The sequence below is a fragment of the Ornithorhynchus anatinus genome, chromosome 16 (assembly GCF_004115215.2).
Source record: "Ornithorhynchus anatinus isolate Pmale09 chromosome 16, mOrnAna1.pri.v4, whole genome shotgun sequence".
Taxonomy (NCBI): domain Eukaryota; kingdom Metazoa; phylum Chordata; class Mammalia; order Monotremata; family Ornithorhynchidae; genus Ornithorhynchus; species Ornithorhynchus anatinus.
In genome coordinates, this window is record NC_041743.1 from 29,729,212 (window position 1) to 29,756,045 (window position 26,834).

The following is a 26,834-nucleotide window of genomic DNA, read 5'->3' on the forward strand; positions in this document are numbered from 1 at the left end:
GCGGCGGGGGGCAGAAGCGGCGAGCGACCGGGTCCCGGCGCTCCCTTCCGGGTTGTGCGGCGGCGCTGTCCGGCCCCGCCGGAAACGCCCGCCCCGCCCGCCCCGTTCCCCGCGCCTCTCGTTCCGCCCTCCTCTCCGGCCCCGCCGCCCGCCGCCCGCCGCCCCGACCCCGACCCCGGGGCCGCCTTGCCCTAAAGGCTTTAAAGGGCGGCGGAGGAGTCGGGCGGCCGGGTCGGGTGCGTCGGGACGCTTCGGAGGACGGGCCCGGTGCCCCCAGGGCCGAGGCTCGACGCCCGCCCGCCTCCTCCTCCTTCTTTCTCCTTCCCTCCCTGTTCCCTGTTCCTCGGGCAGGGACGCGGAACCGGCCCGGAGGATCGGATTCCCGCTCAGGCCGGACTCGAGGCCGAGACGCCCCCCAGCCTTGCCCCTGACGGCCCCCAACCTCCCTCCTCCCCCCACGGTGGGTGTCTCTCTCCGGCCGCCTGGCCCTCCGCCTGTCTGTCTTTCTGTCTGTCTGTCGGGAGGGGGGGGGGGCGATTGTGTCTGTGTGTGTCTGGGGGGGAAGCCCCATCCTGTCTGTCTGTGTATCTGTCTGTTGTGTCTGTGTGAGGGGGGAGGCCCCATCCTGTCTGTGTGTCTGTCTGTTATGTGCGTGTCTGTCTGGGTGAGGGGGGAGACCCCATCCTATCTGTGTGTCTGTCTGTTGTGTGTGTGTCTCCCTGTCTTTGTGTCAGTGTGAGGGGGGAGGCCCCATCCTGTCTGTGTGTCTGTCTGTTGTGTGTGTGTGTGTGTGTCTGTGTATCTGTCTGTGTGTGTGGGGGGGGGGGGGAGGCCCCATCCTGTCTGTGTGTCTGTCGTGTGTGTGTGTGAGGGGGGAGGCCCCATCCTGTCTGTCTGTCGTGTGTGTGTCTGTGTGTCTCTGTGAGGGGGGACGCCCCATCCTGTCTGTGTGTCTGTCTGTCTATGTATCTGTCTTTGTGAGGGGGGAGGCCCCCATCCTGTCTGTCTGTCTCTGTGAGGGGGGAGGCCCCCATCCTGTCTGTCTGTGTGAGGGGGGAGGCCCCATCCTGTCTGTCTGTGTGTCTGTAGGGGGGAGGCCCCATCCTGTCTGTGTGTCTGTCTGTTGTGTGTGTGTGTGTGTGTGTGTGAGGGGAGAGGCCCCATCCTGTCTGTCTGTCTGGGGTAGTGGGGGGGCAATTGTGTCTGTCCGTGTGTCTGTTTGTGTGTCTTTCTGTGTGAGGGGAGAGGCCCCATCGTGTCCGTCTATGTGTGTGAGGGGGGGAGGCCCCATCCTCTCCATATGTCAGTCTGTCTGTGTGTGTATCTATCTGTCTTTGTGAGGGGGGAGTCCCCATCGTGTCTGTCTGTCTGGGGCGGGGAGGGAGGCCCCATCCTGTCTGTCTGTGGATCTCTCTGTGTGAGGGGGGAGGCCCCGTCGTGTCTGTCTGTCTGTGGGCATCTGTCTGTGTGAGGGGGGAGGCCCCATCCTGTCTGTCTGTGCGAGGGGGGGGAGGCCCGATCGCCCAGGTCCTCTGGTGTCACGACACCGCTGGGGAAACTGAGCCCCGGCCTGGAGCTCAGACTCCCGACTGCGAGCCCGTGGTTGGGCGGGGACGGTCTCTCCCTGTTGTCGGATCGTACGTTCCAAGCGCTCAGTACAGTGCTCGGCACAGAGTCAGCGCCCAGTCGATACGATTGAGCGGATTGGTTTTGTTTTGTTCTGTTTTGCTTTGCTGTCTGTCTCCCCAGTTGAGACTGCGAGCCCACTGTTGGGCAGGGATGGTCTCTCTCTGTTGCCGGGTCGTACGTTGCAAGCACTTAGTACAGTGCTCTGCACAGAGTAAGCGCTCAGTTGATGCGATTGAATAAATGAATGAGCTGTCCACCTGCTGGAGTCCCACCTTTAGCGCTTAGAACAGTGCTTGACACACAGTGAGCGCTTAACACATGCCATCATCATCATCACCTCCGGGGTGGGGATTGGTGGGGACCATTCATTCATTCCGTCGTATTTATGGAGCCCTTCCTGATCCCTCCATTCAGCACAGTCCTCTGCACACACTAAGCGCTCAGTAAATACGATCGAATGAATTCAGTCGTATCGATCGACCGCTGACTGTGTGCAGAGCCCTGTCCTAAGCGCTTCTCTCTCTCTCCCCCACCCCTTCCAGACTGTGACCCGTGGAGGGCAGGGCTTGTCTTTATTATAATAATAATAATGGTGTTTGTTAAGCGCTTACTATGTGCCGGGAACTGTTCTAAGCACTGGGGGAGAGCCAAGGTAATCAGGGTGTCCCACGGGGGCTCACAGTCTTCATCCCCATTTTACAGATGAGGTAACCGCGGCCCAGAGAAGTTGTGACTTGCCCATAGTCGCACGGCTGATAGCAGAGCAGGGATTAGAACCCAAGACCTTTGACTTCCAAGCCGTGCTCTTTCCACTGAGCCACGCTAACTGAGACCCAGAGAAGCGAAGTGACTTACCTAAAGACACACAGCTGATGTGGCGGAGTCGGGTTTAGAACTCACGACCTCTGACTCCCAAGCCCGGGCTTTTTCCATTAAGCCACATTAAGCTGCTTCTCTGTTGCTGAATCGGACTTCCCAAGTGCTTAGGACAGTGTTCTGCACACAGCAGATGCTCAGCGAATATAGCTGAATGAATGGGAGAGTGCGATGCAACAGTTAACAGACACCGTCCCAGCCCGCAACGAGCTGACGGTCTAGAGGGGGTGTCGGGGGCGTGGGGGGAGAAAGGCATTAATATAAATAAATAAATGACAGAAAGGTACATAAGTGCTGTGGGGCTGGGGTGGGGCGTGAATAAAGAGAGCGAGTCAGGGTGACGCAGAAGGGAGGATGGGGGGCTTAATCAGGGAAGACCTCTTGGAGGAGATGCGCCTTCAATAAGGCTTTGATGGAGGGGAGAGTCATGGTGGGAGTTGAGGAGGGATGGTGTTCCAGGTCAGAGGCAGGACGTGGGAGAGGGGTCGCTGGCGAGATCGAGGTACAGCGTGAAGGTTGGCATTAGACGAATGAAGTGTGCGGGCTGGGATGGAGAAGGAGAGAAGCCAGCTGAGGTAGGAGGGGGCAATGTGGCGGGCTGCTCTAAAGCAAATGGTGAGTCGTTTTTGTTTGATGCGGAGATGCAAGGGCAGCCACCGAGAGTCTCTTAAGGAGTGGGGAAACGTGGCCCGAACGTTTTTGTCGAAAAGTGATCCAGGCAGCAGAGTGAAGTAGGGACTGGAGCGGGGAGAGACAGGAGGTCGGGAAGTCGGCGAGGAGGCCGATGCAGCCGAGAGGTCGAGGAGGACGAGGATGGAGTAGAGGCCATCGGATTTGGCCAGGAGGAGATCACTGGTGGATCTTTGAAAGGGCGGTTCCTGTGGGGTGAAAGGGTTGGGAGCCAGATTGGAGGGAGGTCGAGGAGAGAATTGGGGGAGAAGAATTGGAGACGACAGATATAGACAATTCGCTCCGGAAGATTGGAGAGGAATGGTAGGAGAGAGATAGGGTGGCAAGCGGGGGGAGTCATGGGGTCGAGGGTGGGTTTTTGAAGGATAGGTCCAAAGTTGGACTTGTCCTCGGGAATATTCCCGCTCCTTACTTTCCTTCTGACCCTCCCTACGTCCCTTGGCAATAAAAGTACTAAAAAGTATTTGACTCTCCCGTGATGCCATGGCAGTGTGGAGCTCATCTTCGTGGAGCATACTGTTTTTGTGCTCTGGTGAGAGCAGGAACAAGCACAGTTGGTGTGTATTGCGTGCTTACTTTGTGCAGAGCACTATACAGGAAAGAAGGAGTTAAATCAACTACTGCATTTCAAGATCCCGCATCTAGTTCACTTATCATTCAGACTGGAATATTGGCATTGTTAGCATTCTGGAAAACAAGTGTAGCTGTCCTCAAGATACGTCATAATTTAGAGTTTTATCATTTGCTTGAGACTAATCTGACGACAGAGGTCTTTTACGATGATTTTTTTTTTACCAAATCAGTTATTAAAGTAGATCACTTTAGTTAGAAGGTACTGAGCAGTGCCAATAGAAGGACTGCAACAGATACACTGTTTCCTGGGCTTGAAGTTCCTCTCGGCAGCACGTGAACATTTGGCATCATTGGCCTTTTTCTTGGTATTGGCTACAGTCGCCCGTTCTTTATTTTTCTTCTGACTCTTTAAATTTTGTTTTCTTTAGGCTGGATTAAAACCAGGAAATGGTTCCTTTGTGTCAGGAGAAAGGATTCTAACCACTCTTCCAATGATATGCCTGAAGAAGAATTAACAACCCACTCTTTGGAGGCATGACCATTGATGAAGACATCAGGATATACGACAAATGGAAATCCGCCATTAAAAAGAGGACCGTTACAGATCTCTGGAAATAGGAGGAACTCTTCTTCACCAAGATGGGTGTACTGTGTTCAGTTATCAAGTTTGAAAATCTTCATGAGTTAAGGAGATTGTGTCACTGGGGTCCCATCATTGCCCTCGGTGTTATAGCAATATGTTCTACTATGGCAATGATAGACTCCGTACTGTGGTATTGGCCCCTACATACAACTGGAGGAAGTGTGAATTTTATCATGTTGATAAATTGGACTGTCATGATTCTTTACAATTACTTCAATGCTATGTTTATTGGCCCGGGATACGTACCTTTAGACTGGAAACCGGTAAGAAAAAGGCACCTGATGGAAGTCTTGTATCTGATTGTTATAAATATTCACATCCTACAGAAATATAACAGTGGTTTGGGGCTGGTTGGCAGAGACTAGAACGTGACTACAGTCACTCATCACCTGCTCGATCTCTAGATCTGAGAGATTTTGTGGTAGGGTGAATGATGAGCCATGCATTAATTAAAATTGTTTGATATTTAATTATTTCATCAATCACCCCTATTGTGGCGCAAAGTGTGGAACCGTATGCATCCAGGAATAATTTTAAAGTTTTTTAAAGACTTTAAAACTCCCTAAAGTAGGGTACCACAAATACAGTATGTACAAATACCATCACTCTGCTTCTATTTACTGCCTTACCGTATTGGTATAAAAAAAGGGATAGCAACATATAGGGGTAAGGAAAATTCATGGAAACATACAGAAGTGAGAAAAGCGGGGAAACGACTACATAATAGAACCACAAATGCAGATGAAAAATATAGACCTTGCAGAAGAAGAAGATGAGCGGGGAGGGTATCGGACTGGTATATCCAGGGGAGGGTAGCCGAGTGACTTGGTGAATTTTAGCCTCTTTGGAAAAGTTGTTTATATGTGAAATAATGAAATCGAGATTTGAAGAAACTCAATTTGGCGAGCTCCAAGGAGAATCAGATGAGTTAAAAGCATTGTGAGCTGTAAATTTTAACCATTGGTAGTCGTAAGTAGACATTTCTGATGGCTTTTTCTTTTGTTTGTTTTTATACGTTAAGGAAAAATCTCAGGACAGCATGTATCTCCAATATTGTAAGGTGTGTCAGGCTTACAAGGCACCTCGCTCACACCACTGCCGAAAATGTAACAGGTACTGATTTGCGTGTGATCTTTACTTTTCATCGAAAATTAACGCTCCTGTTTTCTGGCTCTTAAGCACATAAATACCAGTTTGAATCCCATATGCTACAAGCCGTTAGTGTCAATCGAGACTGTTACTTTTAAAAACTATTATTCTGCATCCGTAAACTAAAATGTCCCATTTCCTTGTAAAATCAGAAGTTGATCCATCAGAGAACCACAGAAAGAAGGTGCTTCCTTTCTTTGAGTCTATTAAAGGGTATTACCAGGATAAAGCGGGTTGATTTTGACATTTTTCTTCAGAATAAAGTAGAAATGTATATATTCCATCTTAACTTTCCCCATGAGTGGAAAACCTACCCTTCATCTCCACCCTTCACCCCTCCTTTGTGTGCATGGTGAGCATAGTAAAGCATTGTTTTACTTGTTTTAGAAACTTTCTCATTCTGACTTCATTCTGAGAATACTTTGAGTTTTGTGCCTTTTTGAACATCTCCAGGCCATATAACCTTTTCAGCACAGCAGAAAAGGTGGAGAGGTTAAAAACAAGTTTGCTATTTAAGCAAGTTTGTGACCCATTAGTTATGGCCCGAAAATTGTTAATTGTGTAATATAGGATAACCTCATCTGATTATGCCAGAGAAACTTGTATGGAACAATCCACTGCTAGTCAGCAAAGATGACATCTGTTAAGTACTTACTGTGTAGATCTACCTCTGGGCCTGCCGGCTTATAGCGTTTCCTCTGGAGTTGGAAAACTTCATTCTAGCAACCTTAGGCGTGAAGCAGAAGCGTAGCCATCCTTCTAGTCATTTGTACCTCTTGATGGTGGTCATACTTGGCTAAGAAATTCTACATCTGAAAGATGTTTTGAGAATTTCGAGATGGAAATGAAGAGCACCTGGTTCAACCTATCATTTCAAGCAGTCAGAACCAGCGGAAGTCTTCCACCCTGTCAGGGCTTGATAGAAGGCCCTCTCTGGCAAGCGATCCCAGAGCATTGCAATCAGCCTCTCTTCACCCTCCCAGCGGCTGCTTGGGTCACTCTTCTTCCTCTCTTGGATCGTGAACAGTAAGTCCCTTCCCGCAGTCCAGGGCCTGAAGCGAGCATCAGTGGCATTCTTCAAGAAGTCGGAAATTCCTAACCTTTACATGAGTGTCACAGCCGTCGTTCCTTTAATTGTCATTGAAGCTTTTCATGGTTGGCGTTGAAGTCATCAAGGTTCACCATTCATATTTCTTGAAAATAAGTGAAGGATTTCTATAGTTTCTGCACAAATTTAGTTTATGGATGTAGTAGATTTTTCTTCAGTGTACTCAATTTCCTTTCAGTATTTATTTTTTTTCTCTCAAAATACGGGGAGGCAGGAAATCAGAGGAACTTCAGAGCTGCCTATGTTTTTGCTGGTGATCAGGTCAGTCAGGACAGAGGCTGGGGCAAGGATGCCTTCAGGCCTCAGACTTCAGCCCAGAACATAAAATCCCTCTTCGGGAGGTGGGGGGGCGGGCGGTTCGGAGGGAGGTGCAAGTTGTGCAGCAGCTTCTGCTAAACTATGTGGTCTTGGAAACAGACCTAAATCTCCATCAGCCTCACAGGTTCCCCCAGTACCAAGGAGCAATTCTCTGCTCTAATGAAACACATTTGGGTTGAGGGTACAAACCAGAAGTGAGTGGGCAGAGAGAAGAACACTGTTTTCCACCCAGCGTTCTGTAAGATGTGTTGCTTATGACTCACTACACCTTTTCCCCGATCAAGGTCGATGACAGCACAAGCAGCTATTTTTATCTTCTCTATGAAATGTAATTTTTCTTTTTATGTACATTTTTCCCCGCAGATGTGTTATGAAGATGGATCATCACTGCCCATGGATCAATAATTGTTGTGGTTATCAGAATCATGCATCGTTCATTCTGTTTCTCCTTTTAGCCCCATTGGGATGCATTCATGCTGCTTTCATTTTTGTTATGACTATGTACACACAGCTTTATAACAGGGTAAGAGACTACATTGAGTGATTGCAATAACATTGCTGCAAAATTGTTTAGACTGTGCTGAACAGATATAATTGAAATTAATTCATTCATTCAATAGTATTTATTGAAAGCTTACTGTGTGCAGAGCACTGCACTAAGCGCTTGGAATGTACAAATCAGTAACAGAGACAGTCCCTGCCCTTTGACGGGCTTACAGTCTAATTGGGGGAGACAGACAATAGCAATAAATAGAATCAAGGGGAAGAACATCTCATTAAAACAATAGTAAATAGAATCAAGGTGATGTACATCTCATTAACAAAATAATAGAATCAAGGTAATGTACATCTCGTTAACAAAATTAATGATAACTGGGTCCATCTTTCATGTTGCCTCAACGTTGGGAAAAAATAATTTTTACTTACCTTTTCCAAGCCTCGGATAACCAAGTTAATTCCTAAACTGGGAAAAATTAAAGTAATTCTGATTTAATAGTGGAGAGTGTCCTTTATGATGATGATGATGATGATACTTATTGTAGGATTAAGTACTTATAAATTGAAGTGCCAAGGACTGTACTAAGTACTGAGTCGGACACAAGATGACCAGATTGGACGACTTTTGGTTGGACGACTGCAACCGGGAAGATGACCGCTGTCTCGCCTTTCTAGATCTCCTTCGGGTGGAGCACTGTAAAGATCGATATGAGCGCCGCCAGGAGAGATCCCCTACCTGTTGTGCCCTTCGGATTATCTGCATTCGCTGCCTCCTTATTTGCCTTGGGATTGGCTTTAGGAACGACCGTAGCCGTTGGTATGTTGTTTTTTATCCAGGTGAGTTTGTAGGAACTAGGGGTGAAAAACTTTTTGGGGTTTAGATAGATAAAATCTTTAGAACATTGAAAATGCTTAGTCCAGGGCCCCATTGAATATGAATGTCTCAATTATGCTTTGAGAGCTTGGTTACTACTGGGTAATACGATTCTCGGTTATATTTTTGCCTCGTTGAGAGAGCTTAGAGCGATGGCTCTGTTGACTTCGTTCTCACCATGGCATGTGAGGAATACCGGTAATGTACTTGGCTTGAAGGCCTATATAAATGCAAACAGGTGATACTGACCTATCTATCAGAACACCACCGGCAAGAAGTTCAGATAGGTAGTTAAGAGTTCCTTGGTTTGATCGTTTCCAAACCAAGCACCTGACATTGAAGTTGTTGTAACTTGAAAGGATAATTATGAAGAGAAAGCAATAATTAATTTTACGCATGTACTGCTGACGATATTGTCAGAATAAAAGAATTTCCAAGATCATTTGCCAAAATATTGGCAGTTTCCAGTCGAAGCATTAAGAATTCTGAAAAAAAAAAAAGTTTGCCCATATATTTTAATTTTGATGATAGCAGTTATAAAGTGTTTATTTTGTGCTAAGCACTATGCTAGATGCCGGGGTAGATACAGGATAATCAGTTCTTATATTGGAATGTTAGATTATATATAAGTTTGAGGCTTAGCCACATTTTTTAAATTCTGTATTTAATTTCTAGATGAAAGTAATTCTAAGGAACAAAACCTCCATAGAATCATGGATTGAAGAGAAGGTAGGTTTTTAATATAGGCATTCAGTAGCGGTAGAGAAATAAAATTTAAAATGTATACACGACATAAGCTTATCTAAACCTAAAACCTTAATTTGGTCTCTGTAGTTGTTGTCCTCATTTTGAAAAATAAATTAGGCTAGAGATACATTTCAGCTCTCACCATTTTAAGGGTCACTATCTACAAGAGCGTCTGTTACGGAATGAGATCCAAGAGAACAGATAATCCATTTTTTTCTGTAAGCGAATGGTCAGTTTAGAAAGCCATTCTAACCTCCTGAGGTGATGTGCAAATTATTCTGTGTTCCTGTTTCATTTTTTTTAATAAAGTGAGGTAGTTATTACCGACACATCCTAGCCAGGGCCCTTCTGAAACAACCACTGAATATCGTTACCTGTCTAAACCATCGTGTGACACTAGACCGCAGCGCCACACGGCACTCCAGGTCTTTGCAGTATAATCCGTGCAGGAAGAGATGCACAGAGCAGTGTCAAGGCCCTTACCCGCTATCCGTAGACTGGATACGTGCATTTGGTCCCCCTCAGTTGAGGCGGACTCCGTTAATACGTAGCCCGTTTGGAAGGATCCCATCCACTGACTCGGTTGTACTCTCCCAGGTCTTTAGTATGGTGCTCTCCTCACAGTAGGCCCTCAATAAATGCTTTTGATCGACCGAGGCCCCACATAGGAAATGCCAGTGCTTTTGTTTGGGTTGGGATTTGTTTTCTTCAATGGTTTCTTTTAAATACCGTGTGTACAAAAACCCAAGCAGCCCATCCCTTCTCTAGGTTAAAAGATAAATAGCCTTGGTCCTTCACTAAATTATTTTTCGAGGGTTAGGATAGGAGGTTGGGATCTGGAGAATGGCAGTCCACCCTCCCTCTCACTTGGGCTCCACATAATGATAGTAATAATAATTGCGATATTTGTTGTGCGCTTACTATGTGCCAGGCACCGTTCTAGGCACTGGGGTGGATCCAGCCAAATCGGGTTGGACACAGTCCCTGTTCCACATGGGGCTCACAGTCTCAACCCCCATTTTACAGATGAGGTAACTGAGGCACATAGAAGTAAAGTGACTTGCCCAAGGTCGCACAACAGACAAGTGGCAGAGCCGGGATTAGAACCCATGACCTTCTGACTCCCAGGGCTGTAGGCTACAGCTTCCTGCAGTTGGCAGGTGAGTCATGCGGGCAGTCTCTAGTTGTGGTGTGCTGCCTTCCTGCTTACCTCCAGCTGTAATCTCAAGGTTGAAGGAGGCAGCCAGCCAAGTCCATAGTAGGGTTTTGGCTAAAGATATAGCAGTGTCAAGATAATAATTATGGTAGTATTTGTTAAGCGCTTACTGTGTACGAAGCACTGTGCTAAGCGCTATTCTAAGTGCCATTTAGTAGCACCTTTGGGGACTAAGCAGTTACCTCATCTGTAAAATGGGGATTAAGACTGTGAGCCCCACCTGGGTCAACCTGACAACCTTGTATCTCCCCCAGCGCTTAGTGCTTGGCACATAGAAAGCACTTAACAAATACCATCATTATTATTCTCTGGGGGTACAAACTCAAAAATATCCCCAATTATATTTATGAGCATTCAGTATTTTAAACCATGAGAAGTACCATCTACCTTTTCTGTGGGTGTCTAAACATGCATATTATGGCATAAATTGTCACTTGCCTGAGGGTGGCGGTTATCAGAATAGTCTATTGAGAAGATGAACTTTTTTTAGATAAAATGCTTTATAAAAATTGTTATAGAATTGGGAGATATTTTCAAACTGCTCCCCCACCTTAAAGTTAGAAGAGTTCTGAGTTCAGAGGAGTTGCTAAAAAGCCAAGTGACTTAGTAGAAGGCTGGAGGCTATTAAGACACACCTTTTTAGAACCCCAGCCAAAACTCATGCAACCGAATAAGGAACAGGCAACCGAACAGAAATCCTCCATGGCTAAATGGCAGGACCAAAGAGGTCAAAAAAGCCATTTTTTTGAAAAGTGGAAAGCTGACCCAAGGTAGGAGAACAGGGAAGTCCATTCCAAATGGCAGGTTGGATGCAAGCAGAAAATAGGCACAGAAAAAAAATTGGAAGAGAACCTTGCAAGGGAAGCCATAGCTAATAGCAAAAGATTTTCTAGTAGAGCTAGCAAAAGATGGCCAGGAAGTAACTGGGGAATTTGATGATTGTGGGAAATGGTTTTGTGAGTTGAAAAGGAGATAGGTGAAAGATTCACTAAAATCTTCAGTTGGACCTTTACTGAAGAAAGTGTTACTGAGAGTCCCGATGCAAACTATTTTGAGTAGTAGATGAAATAAAAGTAGGACTATGCAGTGAAGTCTCCAGATTTGCAGATAACACTAAGCTCTTAGAGTTGGGAACTCCAGAAAGTCTTCAAAACTGGGCGGGTGATGGAAAAATGGCAGAGGTGATTCAGCATTAGTGTGTTTTAGAGAAAATGTACAAGTGTACAGATACATGATGGTGGGCTTATAGTTATCAGTCACCACAGAGTAAGAGATCTTGAAGCCCTAGTTCTTTTCTTGGTTATCTTGTACCAAAGCAGCTAGAAAAATCAAGTGGCACTATCAGAAAGGGCATAGAAAACGAAACCAAAAGCTCACACTTGTCAGTCGCCGTTTAAAGCCACATATACCTACACGTAGAACACTGGGTGCCGTTGTAATCACCAAAGCAGAGGAAGGACCTGTAGCAGAGCTGAGGAAGGGCAGAGAAGAGAAATGGAGAAAAGACTGAAAAATCAAGGAGTCCAGTTTAAAAAGACACACACTGAGATTGAAGTCACCAACTTCATGGAGGGCATGTATAGGAAGAACATGAAATCTCACACCGCGAAGATTAGGGACACCCTTTGAAGCTTGAAGGCAGTGAACTCCAAAACCAACTGAAGGAAAGAATGGTAACCATATGGGATTAGTCGTCATGAGAGGATATGTGATCAAAAAGGCCAGTGCATTTAAGAGAGATTTTTGGATCGATTCACGGACGAGTGGTGTGGAGTAGATTTCCCGAGGAAAGGTTAGAGATGTAGAAGGAGAATGTGGGGATGTTAAGTGGAACACCTTTAAATATTAGGATGAATGCCAAAGAGGACAGTTAAGACACAAGCATCTTGTTTTCGCAGTTAAATCGTATTGAACTGGATATTTCGGTGGCCTATTTTAGGTGGTTCTTTGTATTTTCAATAATAGGAGTACTGCATTTTTATGCCACTAGATGTCAGTAATGGCTAAGGATGAAAAGTGGCTTATTTCATTTATTGATAAACAATTTTAGAGTGTGGAATATAATTGGGGGTCCTGAAATATTAAACAGCTTTCTCTTGCTTTACCCAAAGCTCTAATGGTGATTAATATATATATATTTATCGTATATTATTTAATAATTTATAACATATTTCATATACTATATATTATATATACGATATAAAATATATTTATAATTGTATATATCACATATAAATCTATTATATACAATATAAAATATACATTTATAATTATAATTTAGAGTCTATTCTATTATTATAATAAAATATATTGAATATATGTATATTTAATGAAAAAGAAACAAAACATTTTTGCGTTAAACCTCGTAAAAATTAGAAAAAATTCAATTCCTTGCCAAATCTCATGGGCTTTACTCTTGCCCCTTTTGACCACTCAGCCCCCTTCAACACCAGTGACCACTCTCTTCTCATAAAAGCATTTTTCATCCTTGATTTTGGTGTTACAGTTCTCTCCGGGTTCTCCTCCTACCTTTCTGACCATTCCTCTCAGTCCCTCTCACTGGTTCTTCGTCTTCGTACCATACCGGTTCTTCATACCATACCTCTCATCTCCTAACTCTGGGGGTCCCTCGGGGCTCTTTCTCACATTCTCTGCTCTGCTCGTTATACACTTAGTTGCTTAGCTATCATCTCTATACAGTGCTTAGCACAGTGTTCTACAAACAATACATGCTTAATAAGTACCATTGATTTCTAGATGACTCCCAGATCTATCTCACTAGCCCTAATCCCTCAACTCCTATACAGTCTCGCACATTTCCTCTTGCAACCAGGCCATCTCTCCCAAGCACTTAGAACAGTGCTCTGCACACAGCGAGCACTTAATAAATACCGTTGTTGATGACGACGATCTGTGCATGGTGATCTGCTGGCATCTCAAGCTCAAGATGTCTGAAACTTCCCTCCCAAACCCACCCCTCCACCTACCTTCCCCATCGCTGTCAATACCACCCCCCTCCCTGTCGCAGAACCCTGTAATCCTGTATTGTCCTTGACTTTTAATCGTCTTTCAACCGAGGATAAAATTCTCAGGCCTGGGAGTCAGAAGGACCTGGGTTCTAGTCCGAGTTCTGCCATTTGTCTGCTGAATGACCGTGGACAAGTCACTTCACTTCTCTATGCCTCAGTTACCACATCTATAAAATGGGAATTAAGAATGTGAGCCCCGCATGGGACATGGACTGTATCCAACCTTGTATCTATCTCAGCATTTAGTACAATGCCTGGCACATAGACAGCGCTTAACAAATACCATAAGAAAAGCCTGTATCCTCGTGTTAGTTCTTCCAAAACATTTCCCAAATCTTCCCCTTTCACTCCATCCAGATGAGCACACCTTAATCCAAGAACTGGTCATATCTTGACTAGATTTCAACTGTATCAGCCTCCTCATTGCTCTCTCGGTCACCAACCTCTCACTTCTTTAGTCCATACTAAACTCTGCTGCCTTGGTCTTTTTTCCTAAAATGTTATTCACTCCTCAAAAACTGCTGGTAGTTGCCCCTAATTCTCCTTATGAAACAGACACTACTGTTCATTGCCTTTAAGACACTCCCATCAATCAGTCGATCGACCTTATTAATTAAGCACTTACTGTATACTGAGCACTGTTCTAAACTGCTCGGGAGAGTACAGTAAGTACAGTACTGTACAGTAAGTACAGTACTGTACAGTACAGAGTACAGTACAGTCCCAGCTCGGCCACTTGTCAGCTATGTGACTTTGGGCAAGTCACTTGACTTCTCGGTGCCTCAGTTACCTCGTCTGTAAAATGGGGATTAAGACTGTGAGCCCCACGTGGGACAACCTGATTCCCCTGTGTCTACCCCAGCGCTTAAAACAGTGCTCGGCACATAGTAAGCGCTTAACAAATACCAACAAATACCAACATTATTACAGTATAACAGAGTTAGTAGACGTGTTCCCCGCCCACAGTGAACTTACAGTCTTGAGGGGGAGACAGATATTAATATAAATAAATTACATATAAGTACATAAATGCTGTGGGGCTGAGGGAGGGGTGAATCAAGGGTGAAAATACAAGTGCAAGGGTGATGCAGAAGGGAGAAGGAGAAGAGGAAATGAGGGTTCAGTCAGAGAAGGCCTCTTGGAAGAGATGTGCTTTCAGTAAGGCTTTGAAGGTACAGAGAGTGATTGTTAGCTATGAAGAGGGAGTGCGATCCAGGCCAGAGATAGGACGTGGGCGAGAGGTCAGCGGTGAGATAGATGAGATCGAAGGCCAGTGAGCAGGTTGGCACTAGAGAGCGAAATATGTGGGCTGGGCTGTAGTAGGAAAGTGGCAAGGTGACTACTTTAAAGTTGATGGTAAGGAGTTTCTGTTGGGTGCGGAGGTGAATGGGAAACCACTGGCGGTTCTTGAGGAGTGGGGACATGTGGACTGAACGTTTCTGAAGAAAAATGATCTAAGCAGCAGAGTGAAGTATGGACTGGAGTGGGGAGAGACAGGAAGCAGGGAGGTCAGCAAGGAGGCTGATACTCTAATCAAAAGTGAACTAGGATAAGTGCTCAGATTAACATGGTAGTTTGGATGGAGAGGAAAGGGCAGACTTTAGTGATGTTGTGAAAGTTGAACCAATAGGATTTGGTGACAATGAATATGTGGGTGGAAGGAGAGAGAAGAGGCAAGGATAATGCCAAGGTTTGTGAGACAGAAAGGAAGGTGGTGGTTTCTGCGGTGATGGAAAAGTTAGGAGAAGGACAGGGCTTGGGTGGGGAGATAAGGAGTCCCATTTTGGTCATGTTAAGTTTGAGTTGTCGACGGGAGATCCAAGGAGCGATGTCCCGAAGGCAGGACATGAAACTCAACCTGAGACTGCAGAGAAAGAGAGAGATTAGGACTGGATTTGGAAATCATTCACTCATTCCTTCCTAGTTATTGAGCACTTACTCAGTGCTCTCACTGTACTAAGCACTTGGGAGTGTACATTACAACAATAAATGATCACGTTCCCTGCCCACAACGAGTTTACAGTCTAGAGGCGGGGAGACAGACCTCAATACAAATAAATAAAATAAAATCACAGACATGTACATAAGTGCAATGGGGCTGGGAGAGGGGAAGAGCAAAGGGAGCAAGTCAGGTTGTCGCAGAAAGGAGTGGGACATGAGGAAAAGTGGGGCTTAGTCTGGGAAGGTGTCTTGTAGGAAATGCGCCTTCAATAAGGCTTTGAAGCTTGGGGGAGTAATTGCCTGTCGCATTTGAGGAGGGAAGGCGTTCCAGGCTACAGGCAGGACGAGGGCTAGATGTTAGCGGGGAGACAGGCGATATCGAGGCACAGAGAGAAGGTTAGCACTAGAGGAGTGAAGTGTGCGGCTGGGTTGTAGAAGGAGAGAAGTGAGGTGAGGTAGGAGGGGGCGAGGTGGTGGAATGCTTTAAAGCCAATGGTGAGGAGTTTTTGTTTGATGTGGATGTAGTTGAAGCCAAGGGAGCGAATGAGTTCTCCACAGGAGTGGGTATAGATGGAGAATAGAAGGGGACCCAGAACTGAGCCTTGAGGGACTCTTACTGTTAGGGGGTGGGAGACAGAGGAGAGACCCATGAAAGAGACTGAGAATGAGTGGCCAGAGAGATAAGAGGAGAACCAGGAGAGGACAGTGTCAGTGAAACCGTTGTGAGCAGGGATTGTCTGTATTTGTGGCTGAATTATACTTTCCAAGCGCTTAGTACAGTGCTCTGCACACAATAAGCGCCCAATAAATACGATTGAATGAATGTTTCCAGGAAAAGGGAGTGGTCACCAATGTCATAGGCAGCTGAGAGGTCGAGGAGGATTAAGGTGGATTAGAGGCCTTTGGATTTGGCAAGAAGATGATCATTTGTGACCTTTGACTGGGCACTTTCTGTAGAAGGGGGTGGAAGCCAGGTTGGAGGAATCAAGGAGATAATTGGAAGAGAGGAACTGGAGACAGCGGATGTTGACACCTCGCTGAAGGAGTTTAGAGACAAATGGTGGGAGGGAGATGAGGCATAACTGGAGGGTGCTGCAGGGTCAAGGGAGGGTTTTTCTAGGATAGTGGAGACATGGGCATGTTTGAAAGCAGTGGGAAAGAAGCCATTGGAGAGTGAACAGTTGAAGATGGCAGACAGGGAGGGAAGAAAGGAGGGGGCAAGACCGTTGATAAGGATGAGTCAGATGTGCAGGTGGAGGGGGTAGATTTTGAGAGGAGGCAGGAGTTCTCCTGAGATACTGTTGGGAAAGATGGGAGAGTTGAAGGGGCAGGAGGAGGGAGGGACTGAAGAGGAACAGGAGAGATAATAATATTGATTATGATATTTGTTAAGCGCTTACTACGTGCCAGGCAGTATACTATGTGCTGGGCTGGATACAAAGGAAATCAGGTTGGACACAGTCCTTGTCCCAAATGGGGCTCACAGTCTCAATCCCCATTTTACAGATGAGGTAACTGAGGCACAAAGAAGGGAAGTGACTTGCCCAGGTCACACAGCAGACTAGTGGCGGATCAGGGATTAGGGAGACTTTAGAGAGATCACACCTGATTGGTTTCAATTTTCTCAATAAAGTCGGTGGCCAGGTCATTAGGGGCAAGAGATCGGGGAGGCAGGGGAACAGAGGGTTTGAGGAGGGCGTTAAATATCAGGAACAATTGGCAAGGGTAAATGGGCATATGGGAATCAACAAAGATGGAGAAAAAAGAGGAGAGGGCAGAGAGTTCAAGCATGCATGGACAAACTTGAGGTAGATGAGGTCAATGTGATATCTGGCCTACCCCTATTTTTCATACTCTTCTCCCACAGTACATTCTCTGTTCCTCCCAAGATAACCTGGTCACTGTGCCTCTCTCTGGAATGTCTCACCTCCATCCTTTTGCTCATGCCCTTCATGCTTAGTGGGACTCTGCCCCCTTAAATCTGCCAATTCACACCGTTCCCAATCTTCAAAGATCGCCAGAAAACCTACTCTCTCCAGGAGGCATTACCAGATTAAGTGCCACCTTAACAGGCCTTCGGGCTTATGTTTGTATATCCTAAAGCCTATCGGCAACCATAGCATTGTGAATGGTTTGTGCCAGTCCCTCCTCTTCCCTTCAGAGCAAGTACAGTGCCCTGATTGCAACAGGCACTAAATAGCAAAAATAATAATCATAAAAATAATGGTAATGGTTACATGCTTACTATGTGCCAAGTACTGTACTAAAAACTGAAGTAGAAACAATGCGGACAGATGAGGATGTCCTTGGCCTAAATGCAACTCACAATCAAAGGAGGGTGGAGAAACAGGTATTTAATCCCCATTTTACAGGTGAGGTAACTGAGGCCCCGAGAAATGAAGCGACTTGCCCAAGGTCACACTGCTGGCAAGTAGCAGAGCCAGGATTAAAACTCAGGTCCTCTGACTTCCAGGCCCGGGCTGTTTCCACTAGGCCATGTTGATTCAGTTGGTTTTTTTTGGTACTTCCCAGGCACTTAAGTACATTGCACTCCACCCAGCGGGCACTCAGTAAATGCTCCTCCTCCTCCTCCTCATTTTAGTACTACTATTTTTGCTAGCTTTCATTTGTACCTCTGTTTCCCACAGGCTAAAGACCGAATTCAGTATTATCAAACTGGTGAAGTCTTTATTTTTCCCTATGACATGGGAAGTAGATGGAAGAATTTTAAGCAGGTATTTACGTGGTCTGGAGTTCCAGAAGGAGATGGATTAGAATGGCCCATAAAGGAAGGCTGTCACCAGTACAGCTTAACAGTAAGTACGCTCCTTACTGACCCGTAATTTGTTATTCCATTAAGTAGTAAGAAATTACTCCATTCAGAGTAGAATTCAGATACACGCAAAACATCCTGTAGGAAAAATACATAATAATATGACACCTCAAATTTGTAGAGCACTTAAAAAAAATTTCCATAGCTCTTTGTCATCAGGTATTTCTTGTTCCTCATATCATCCCTGGCAAATAGGAAGAGGCAAATATTATTATTATTCTCATTTTATTGATGAGGAAACAGAGGCATAATGAGAGGTTGTGACTTGCCCAAGGTCACCCAGCAGGCCAGTGGTAGATTTGGCTCTAGAACACAGGTTTCCTGACTCATGAATCAGATCCGGCCCTTTCCACAGGGCTATACTGCCTACTCAATATAGGTCATCATGGACATTAGTCATGATGTGTCACACAAAAAAGATTGGTGTTGTAAAAGTTTGCCTTTTACCAAGTATATCTTCATTACCCTGACTCGTGCTCAAAGTATCTCGCTGAGAAGCTGAAAATAGAAGATAAGGCTATTACTTAGAACCATTTCCCCTCTACTCTAGTACTGATGGAAAACCAAGATTCAGTTATGACACCTTATAGTGGAAAGCCATGTCCCTCCCCTCTCCCCCAACTTTTTATAAATACCAGAAAACTCTGAAAATGCATCTCATTTACATCTTTGTATTTTGTAAACAGATAGAGCAACTGAAACAGAAAGCAGACAAGAGAGTCAGAAGTGTAAGTGCTCTAACGATTGCTCTATTATGTGATTATCATTCTAGTATAAAGATGGGGGAAAATCCTGCCACTGACACCTTGTGGAAAAGGAGTCTGTGGCAAAATATTCTTTTTTTATTTAATAAATGTGTTTCTTTAGGAGGGCATTGGATTTGATGCTATTCATTTTTTTCCTGAGGAAACCAGTAACTATTTAGACTGTTTACAATGAGGAAACATATCAAAATGACTGGATGTTTTATTGTCACACAGGAATTGAGCTTTCTGCTTCGTATTTAATTTCAACCACACTAATAATAGTGGTGGTATTTACTATGTGCTTACTTTGTGCCAAGCACTGTTAGAAGCTTCCAAACTGCCATATTTACTTAATTTGCAGAAAGTCAATCCCCTTAGTCTGCAGTAAGTGCTAAAGCCTAAAGGCAAGCATATCTTCCATAATGTGCTTTTCTTCTGTGGAACCACAGGTACGGTATAGAGCAATGGAAGATTATAGCGGTGCCTGCTGCCCTCTGAATAAAGGTATCAAAACCTTCTTCACCACACCCTGCACTGAAGAGCCCCGAATTGAACTTCACAAAGGGGATCTGATACTAGTTACCAGAGGTTTAAAGTAAGTGAGTTTAGTGTGAGTGAACTTTTTCAGAATGAAATATGACATTCATTCTAAAATGATTTTCTTTTTCAACTTTAATGATTACAGGCACTGGATGTATGGAGACAAAATTCTTAATTCAGCTGCAGAAGGTATATAAATGTTTGTGTGCTATACCTACAATGAAAAATTGGGAGTCTTGTATCCTAAAGGGAATATAGGTTTCCCCCTAAATTTGCGTTTTGGTGTTTTGCTTTTTTTTTCTTTTCTTCTTCAAGTAGCTAGTTCATAATTTTGAACTGTTAAATAAGGATTTTTCCAGTTATGTAGTCTCCCAAAGGATGTCAACCCAGACTCACTAATGGGGAAAATATTCAGATAAATGTTTGAACTTTTTTTTTCTTAAGCTCTTACTCCTGTAATTTTTTTTCAAAGGAGTTTCCTTTTTTTCCACAGAAAGTTATCCACTTGATATAGAACAATCCCCCTTTCAGGAGAAATACAGCAAAGATTATCTTACGGTGTTGGGAGGTGAGGAAGAAGGGGGAAAGGAGGGGCAAGGAATTTATCAACAGTGAATTTATTTTAGGGTGACGAGCTAGAATGTTTGGCTGTATTGTTTAGCCTTATGAGTATTTCTCTTTCTTTTTCAGGCACTAGAGTGAGAGGATGGTTTCCCCGAAAATGTGTGGAAAAGTGTCTGTATGATGTTGAAGCAGATCAAGAAATTGAGGGCGAGAAGAAAAATAGATAGCCACTCTAATTTAAAAAGTTGTCCTTTAAGACCACACCACCCTTTACTTGAAAACTGTACATACTACTTCAGAATTATGCAATGGACCTGCTATGGATTGTGTTTTTTTCCTCACACAAAAATGCCCCAGTGCCATGACTTAAATATTTTTATGACCATTTTGTAACCGAGAAGCCATTCCACATATGCCTTTGAAATCCTCCCTTTCTCAACATCCCACTCTAAAACAAAGATTCTAACCCAGTGTTTTTCCATTTCTTATAGAAAATTTTTTTATTGGATTGCACAGTAGGGACCTTACCTGCGGAGGGCATTTTTTTCCCCCCAGGTGAGCCATCTGCATGTGACGTTCCTTTATTTGGTTCTCGTTTTAGTTTGTAGTTTTTTACTTAATGAAGTACCTCCCTGGAAAGTTATTTTACCAAGTTAAATTTTGTTACCTGTGTCTTTTAAGAATCCAAACTGTCGATCACAAATAAAGACCAATGAGTGTTCTTTATACATCCTATTTTGTTTATCTTGAGCATGTTCTCTTTGTCAGCCAGCATTTGACTCCACTCAAGTATATCTTGGACCCTGGGGTTCTTTCACTTAGCTAAGAGAAATGCAGGGACCTGAATTATCTTCATATATAACTTGGCCTCTTGCCAGCAGCAGGCAAACTTCATTTCTACCAGGCATAGCTGTGACATTTTCATGTAACCCAGTTTCCAACAGCAGCGGCCTAGTTTGTTTGGTTTGGGGTTTTTTTTTCTAATAGTATTTGTTAAGCACTAAGTGCCAGACACAGTACTGAGTGCTGGGATAGAAAGAAAATCATCAGGTTGGATACAGTCCATGTCCCACATGGAGCTCATTTAATCCCCATTTTAAGGATGAGGTAACTGAGGCCCAGAGAAGTTAAGTGACAACCCCAAGGTTACACAGGAGACGTGGCAGAGCGGAGATTAGAACCCAGGTCCTTTGACTCCCAGGCCTGTGCTGCTCTCCACGAGGCCATCCTGCTTCACCTAGTGCCCCTTGCAATTTCTAGCCAGGATAGATATTTTCCTGGGATTATGCACTAGTTCTCCCCAAGATTGTCCCAATAGTTTGCTGCTCTATCCTATGACTCAGCGTTGATAACCCCTACGGAATACGGAAAGGGTTTGGGATTTAACTAGTGAGGTCTGTGCCTTAAAGATTGATTGCTGAGATGTGGATGGAGGCTAACTCCTTTTGGGAGAGTCTCCAAATTTCCACACACAAATCACTGTGCTACAGTCCATTTATAAATAACCAATTGAGGATTTTAACAGTAGCAACTTATAACAGTATAAGAGAATCTTAAGATAGATCCAGGAATAGCCCGCTATCCTTGATCTGGTATTTATTCCTAGTTTAAGGCTAAATACCAGATCAAGGATAACGGGCTATTCCTGGATCTAGGGGACACAACTCTCCCATACTCTGAACCCACTACTTCTTTTAACAGCTCTTCTGTGGGCTTTGGTTACGCTCCTAGTGAACACCAACTACCCCTGCCCATCTCCTTCAAATATAGAAACTCCCCAGCTGTAGCTCTGGAATCTCTCCCCTCTATGGGGCAAGGAGTCCTGAAGAGTGAACATTTCCTACATTGTAGAAACCCGAGTCTCTTCCCCTTTTCTCGAAAATGCTAGCAGACTTGACAGTCACGATAGCCAAGGGAAGGCTAGAAGGGTGGGACTGATGGGGACAGAGACCGGCAGGGATCCCAGCACTACTACTTCACAGAATGGTGAATCATATTTTTTTTTCCGTGGTACTTAAGCACTTACTCTGTGTCAGGCACTGTACTAAGCACTGGGCTAGGTATAAGATAATTTGGATACAGTCCCTGTCCCACATGGGGCTTACAGTCTAAATCAGAATAGGATTTTTTATCCTCAATTCCCGTTTTACAGATGCGGTAAGAGAGTCACAGGGAAGTTAAGAGACTTGCCCAACTTTACACTACACACAAGCAGCAGAGCTAGGATTTGAACCGAGGTCCTAGGCTTGTACTCTTGCCACTAAGTCACACTGCTTCCCTAATTTATGACAAGTTTCTTTTGATGCCCGACCTAAAGTATTTTGTCACTTTCCTGCTCCACTACTCCAGCCTTTTTTGTCTGAACAGCAGTATCGGTGGGGAGAGTAGGGCTCTCTGGAAGCTGTATGTGAAACTTTAAAAAAATCCCTTAAAATACGAGACAGCCTTACATGACAGCCATATAAATCATTTGGTAGCTCCAGTTTGGTTCTTTAGGTTTAGCCTCAGCAAATGTAAAATTGCTGAGGGCCGTCTTCTACAATCAGCTATTTTAGCTGAATGTGTAAAGGCTTTATATGGTTGTCTTGTGTTTGATGATAAAATTATCGACAGTAATCTTATCCATGTGTGTGGTTGGAGTTGAAAGATCAATGTGCAACCAACATTCCATTTCACAATGTGCAGATAAAGATAATCCTTTAATGCATTACCGCAATGTGTTTTCAACCAACCAATAATGCTGGAAAGACAGAACATGAAATCAAAGCACTGGTCTGGGAGATTCAGCGTTTACCAACAGAGTTCCAAACTTCCTACCAAATTGGAGATTTTCAAAACTACGGTTGTGGTCGCTTTTATGCAACCGAGATACTTGGACCTAAGGTGCCTCCAGTTTCATCAGCCAATTTACAAGCTGTTCTCAGCATCAAATGCCAAACAGAAGCATCAGCAGTGAAATCCTATAATTCAGTAATGTCACCCTGTTTAAGGCAGTGCAGCCTGGGTTTGCTGAAGCAATCTCAGGAAACCACTTATCCCTGACATGGTCCTTATTCCTAAATTAAATCCAGAGGTTATTATTTTCCCCTGATCCCTTGAATGATAACAGGATACTGCATATTACATAATTTTAAAGAGCAGTTATTGAAGTCATGTTAAAACTTACTTTTATCAGTAGTAGTTGTAATAAGTGCTGACCATGTGCCAAGCTCAGAATTAAGCACCGGGGTAGATTCAATACAATCAGATCAAACATAGTCCCTGTCCCACATGGGAATCACAGTCTGAGAGAGTGAGAACAGGTATTTTACCCCCATTTTACAGATGAGGAAAAAAGCACAGAGAAGCTAAGGGACTCGCCCAAGATCACACAGCAGGCCAGTGGAAGAGCTGGGATTAGAACCCAGGTCCCCCTGACTCCCAGACCTGTGCTCTTTCCACTAGGCCACACTGCTTTTCTTTTCCAAAGTAATCCTAATTCTACCCTTCAATACTAGGTAACTAGTAACTACTACTAGGTAACTACTAACCCCACACCTCCAATCAGATCTGAGAGCTTCAGAGCAAATCTTACAAAATCCAAAATTGGCCCTTTTTGACCTGTTTGTTCTCTGAAGCCCACCACCTCTCTAAAATCACAGCTTTTTTGCTCATCCTCTTAAAAGTCCATGGTTTTTCCCTCCCTCATTTGAAATGAAAAAGCCAACACCAATTCCTGGAAACACATGAAGCTTAAATCATCAAGGAACCAGGGCCCAGGTAACATCTGAGGAGGTAGGAAAAAGGGGTACAAGAAGGTATAGACAGGAAGTGTGAATCTTGTCCACAAGTAAAGCAGAAAGATAGGGGATTCCAGACAACAGGATCTTAGAAAAAGATACATGACATCATAGCCGTAATCGATTTATTTTTTATCAGTTTCTGCCTCTCCCTCTAGGTTGTAAGCACACTGTGGGCCGGGAACATGTCTACCAACTCTGTTATATTCTTATATTGTATTCTCCCAAGCACTTAATACAGTGCTTTGTACACAGTAATCAATCACTCAGTAAATACAACACATTGATTGACCGGATTCTTTGGACAAGAAAGAAGTTTCAAATAAAAACCTTCAGCAAGTCTAAGCCTTAATTCTGGTTTAGGAAGTGGGACTCTTTAGGAGAAACGAGTCATGACTGGTGATTACATGGAGGGTGGCCATGATGGTCAGACAAGCGAATGGTGCATTTGGAATGAACTGGTCTGAGGTGAGAGAGTTGACAAGTAGAAAATCAGGCTTCCATGGGAAGAATGAAGAGTAGAAGGGCTTCAGATAGCAAATCCTAAAATGGAATTCTCCTCTTTAGGGTGAACACAAAGCTAGTTTCCTTCCCCAGTGCAGATAACATAACAGGTCTGGGGAAAAGCCTGTAAAGAACAGACTGGCATCTCAGTGAACTCCATAATGATTTCAGTCAAGATAGTCTCCTTCTCCATGTATGACATTCCACCACTCTCCTTACCTTCAGAGCCGTGTTAAAATCACATTTCTTCAAAGAGCCCTTCCTCTATTAAGCCCTCTTTTCTTTTTATGGTATTTCTTAAGCGCTTCTTTTGTGCCAGGCACTGGGAAATATTCAAGATAATCAGGTTGGACATGGTCCATGTCCCACATGGGGCTCACAGTATTAATCCACATTTTACAGAGAAGTTAAGTGACTTACCGAAGTTCTCTCAGCAACTAAGTGGCAGAGGGAGGATAGGAACCCAGGTCCTCTGACTCCCAGGCCCAGGCTCTATCCACTAGACCATGCTGCTTCTCCCCCTCCTCTTCCCATCTGTGTCACGTATGCATTGGGATCTGTACCCTTTAGGCACTTGATATTCACCTCACAGCACTTACATACGTAGCCATAATTTATTTATATGACCATCTATCTCCCCCTAACATTATTTACTCTTGATGTTGTTGGCTTGGGTTAAATCTCATGACCCTCCAAGAGACAAATTAAAATACCCAAATTAAATATTTGCAAGATTTTATTGTAAAGGTTTTACCTTTACAAACATATGGTAAAAAAATCACAAGTCTAGGGGTTTAATTGATAGGATGATGACATTCAGTGATGCACCACTTCCAACCTAGAACCAGATTAGATTACACCTTTGAGGCAGGTCGGGGAACCATTTTTCTTCCGCACGGCAATATCTGTCCCTAGTTCAGCATGTTGTTGTCGTCCTCCGCTAGCAGCTAAGTATAATTTCTCTTCAGAAGGTTCAGACTTGCTTCCAGAAGAGGGAAAGACAGGTGGTAACAACCCTTGGAAATGTGAATGGCCCTAGTGTGGAAATCAATATCCCAAGTGAAGTGCCTGTGGCCTCAGAATGGGTTGGATGCAGTCCAGGTGCTGAGTACAAATGGAGCACACCCATAAGCAAGAGCATGCCTCCTTTTAATTAAATTGCCAGAGTCTGTCAATAAGAAATGGGATTTGTTACCCTCAAACTACAGCAGTTCACAGGGCCTTATTTGATCATCACCACACCTAGTTTAAAGACTCAAACGCTTCCAGGAAAAAGGCAGTTTCTAATGTTAAATCTCTAGGTTTCCTTGCTTTGGGTAATTCTAATTGACCAAGAAAAAGAAAAAAGATCCAAGAAGATGATTCTGTTGGAGGTGACATGGACAAAACCTCTGTCTCTCCAAAACGTAAGGAAATTCTTTCTCTGGGAGATAAAAAAAATTAATCAGGATTAATTAACCAGCTAATTGTCAGTCTCCCACTTTGGTTAATTTGCTAGGTTCCGGCTGCCCATCTGGAAGATCCAAGCCTTGAAATGAGCTTGTTTTAGCCAGACTGCCTCCTGGATGTGGATAATGAAGAGTTTTCATGACACAGCAGGGGTAGTCTGAGCCTGAATTTAAACACAAAACTGAGCTTTAAGGAACACGTTATGGTGTTGAGCAAAGATATTCCTTTAAAAAATTAAAAAAAAAAATCACATTATATGACTACTCCAGGGATTTTTTAAAAAGGCAAAGGGGAAATTCACTAGCTTTAGGGACAAGATTCCAGGTATGAGATTCTTCTTCCCCCCTTGCAACTGGTGACTTGCTGACACAAGGGGAAGTAAAAGAGGGTACCTAAAATTTTTAGATTTAAGTCCCACACATCTGCCCAGTGAATGTCCGATAGAGATGGTCTCATCCTTCAAACCTCCGGGATCGTTGAGTATAGGTCGTCAATTTGGCTCTTAAAGTATTTAGAAAGTTCTGTCCTCTTGGCCTTCAGCGTCGGTGTCAAGAGTCCATTTTCAATGGAAAATGCCTCTGGGTGAAGATGGATGCTTTTGACCTAGTTAGAAAAGAGAAAGGCATTTCACTTAAATATAGATCTACATTTTTTTCCAAAAAAAACAAAAAACCCTCAAGATTCATTGAACTCTAACAACAAGGAAGGCCATCTCTGAGTCCAGCTAAAATGGGAAGGCCCAAACTCTTGCAATCAGGAAGCCTGGAATGTAATCCCAGCGTCTCAGGAAGGGGAACACCTGCCGGAGCCGAGTCATCAGCTGTGGAGGTTTGGGGGTCCTTCAGGGTGTACCTCGAGATGCTCAGCAGGAGTCCTGGGATATAGCTGACTAAATGGGTGGCAAAGACCACAGCTGCTAACTCAGGTAACCGCCTCCTGCGTTCTGGCACTAGTGCACAGCATCGGTACTGTGCTGCGGCCTCTGAAGCCACAAATCGATCTTGCCCAGAAAACCCTTTGTTACCACTTTGCAATACGCTGCGTCCCCACTTGCCTTTTCGCTCGGACACTCCGCGCCGCAGCGGGACCCAGCAGGGGCAAGCGAGTGTGGACGACGCTGGCGCTACC

At 44.3% G+C, this 26,834-nt stretch overlaps 2 protein-coding genes across 4 annotated transcripts in view; one reads left to right on the forward strand and one right to left on the reverse strand.

The window, feature by feature from the left end:
• The first annotated feature begins 192 nt into the window (after positions 1-192).
• Positions 193-20,709, forward strand: ZDHHC6 (zinc finger DHHC-type palmitoyltransferase 6). 2 transcript variants are annotated; one of them, XM_029081196.2, is made up of 12 exons: positions 193-460; positions 4,197-4,674; positions 5,433-5,524; positions 7,350-7,509; positions 8,160-8,321; positions 9,034-9,087; positions 17,940-18,107; positions 18,811-18,852; positions 19,320-19,465; positions 19,556-19,599; positions 19,904-19,978; positions 20,101-20,709. In XM_029081196.2, the coding sequence occupies exons 2-12, from the start codon at positions 4,408-4,410 to the stop codon at positions 20,199-20,201; spliced, it is 1,311 nt and encodes a 436-aa protein (XP_028937029.1). In that variant the 5' UTR covers positions 193-460; positions 4,197-4,407; the 3' UTR covers positions 20,202-20,709. The 2 variants fall into 2 exon arrangements, with proteins under 2 accessions (XP_028937029.1, XP_028937030.1); XM_029081197.2 differs by lacking the exon at positions 19,904-19,978 and having other exon boundaries at positions 202-460.
• Positions 20,710-24,975: 4,266 nt separating this feature from the next.
• Positions 24,976-26,834, reverse strand: part of ACSL5 (acyl-CoA synthetase long chain family member 5) — a 32,899-nt gene continuing 31,040 nt past the window's right edge. For both annotated transcript variants that reach the window (XM_001513194.5, XM_029081194.2), the window contains exon 21: positions 24,976-26,309. In XM_001513194.5, the coding sequence (XP_001513244.1) occupies positions 26,166-26,309 (144 nt within the window). In that variant the 3' untranslated portion in view covers positions 24,976-26,165. The remainder of the gene's footprint in view (positions 26,310-26,834) is intronic.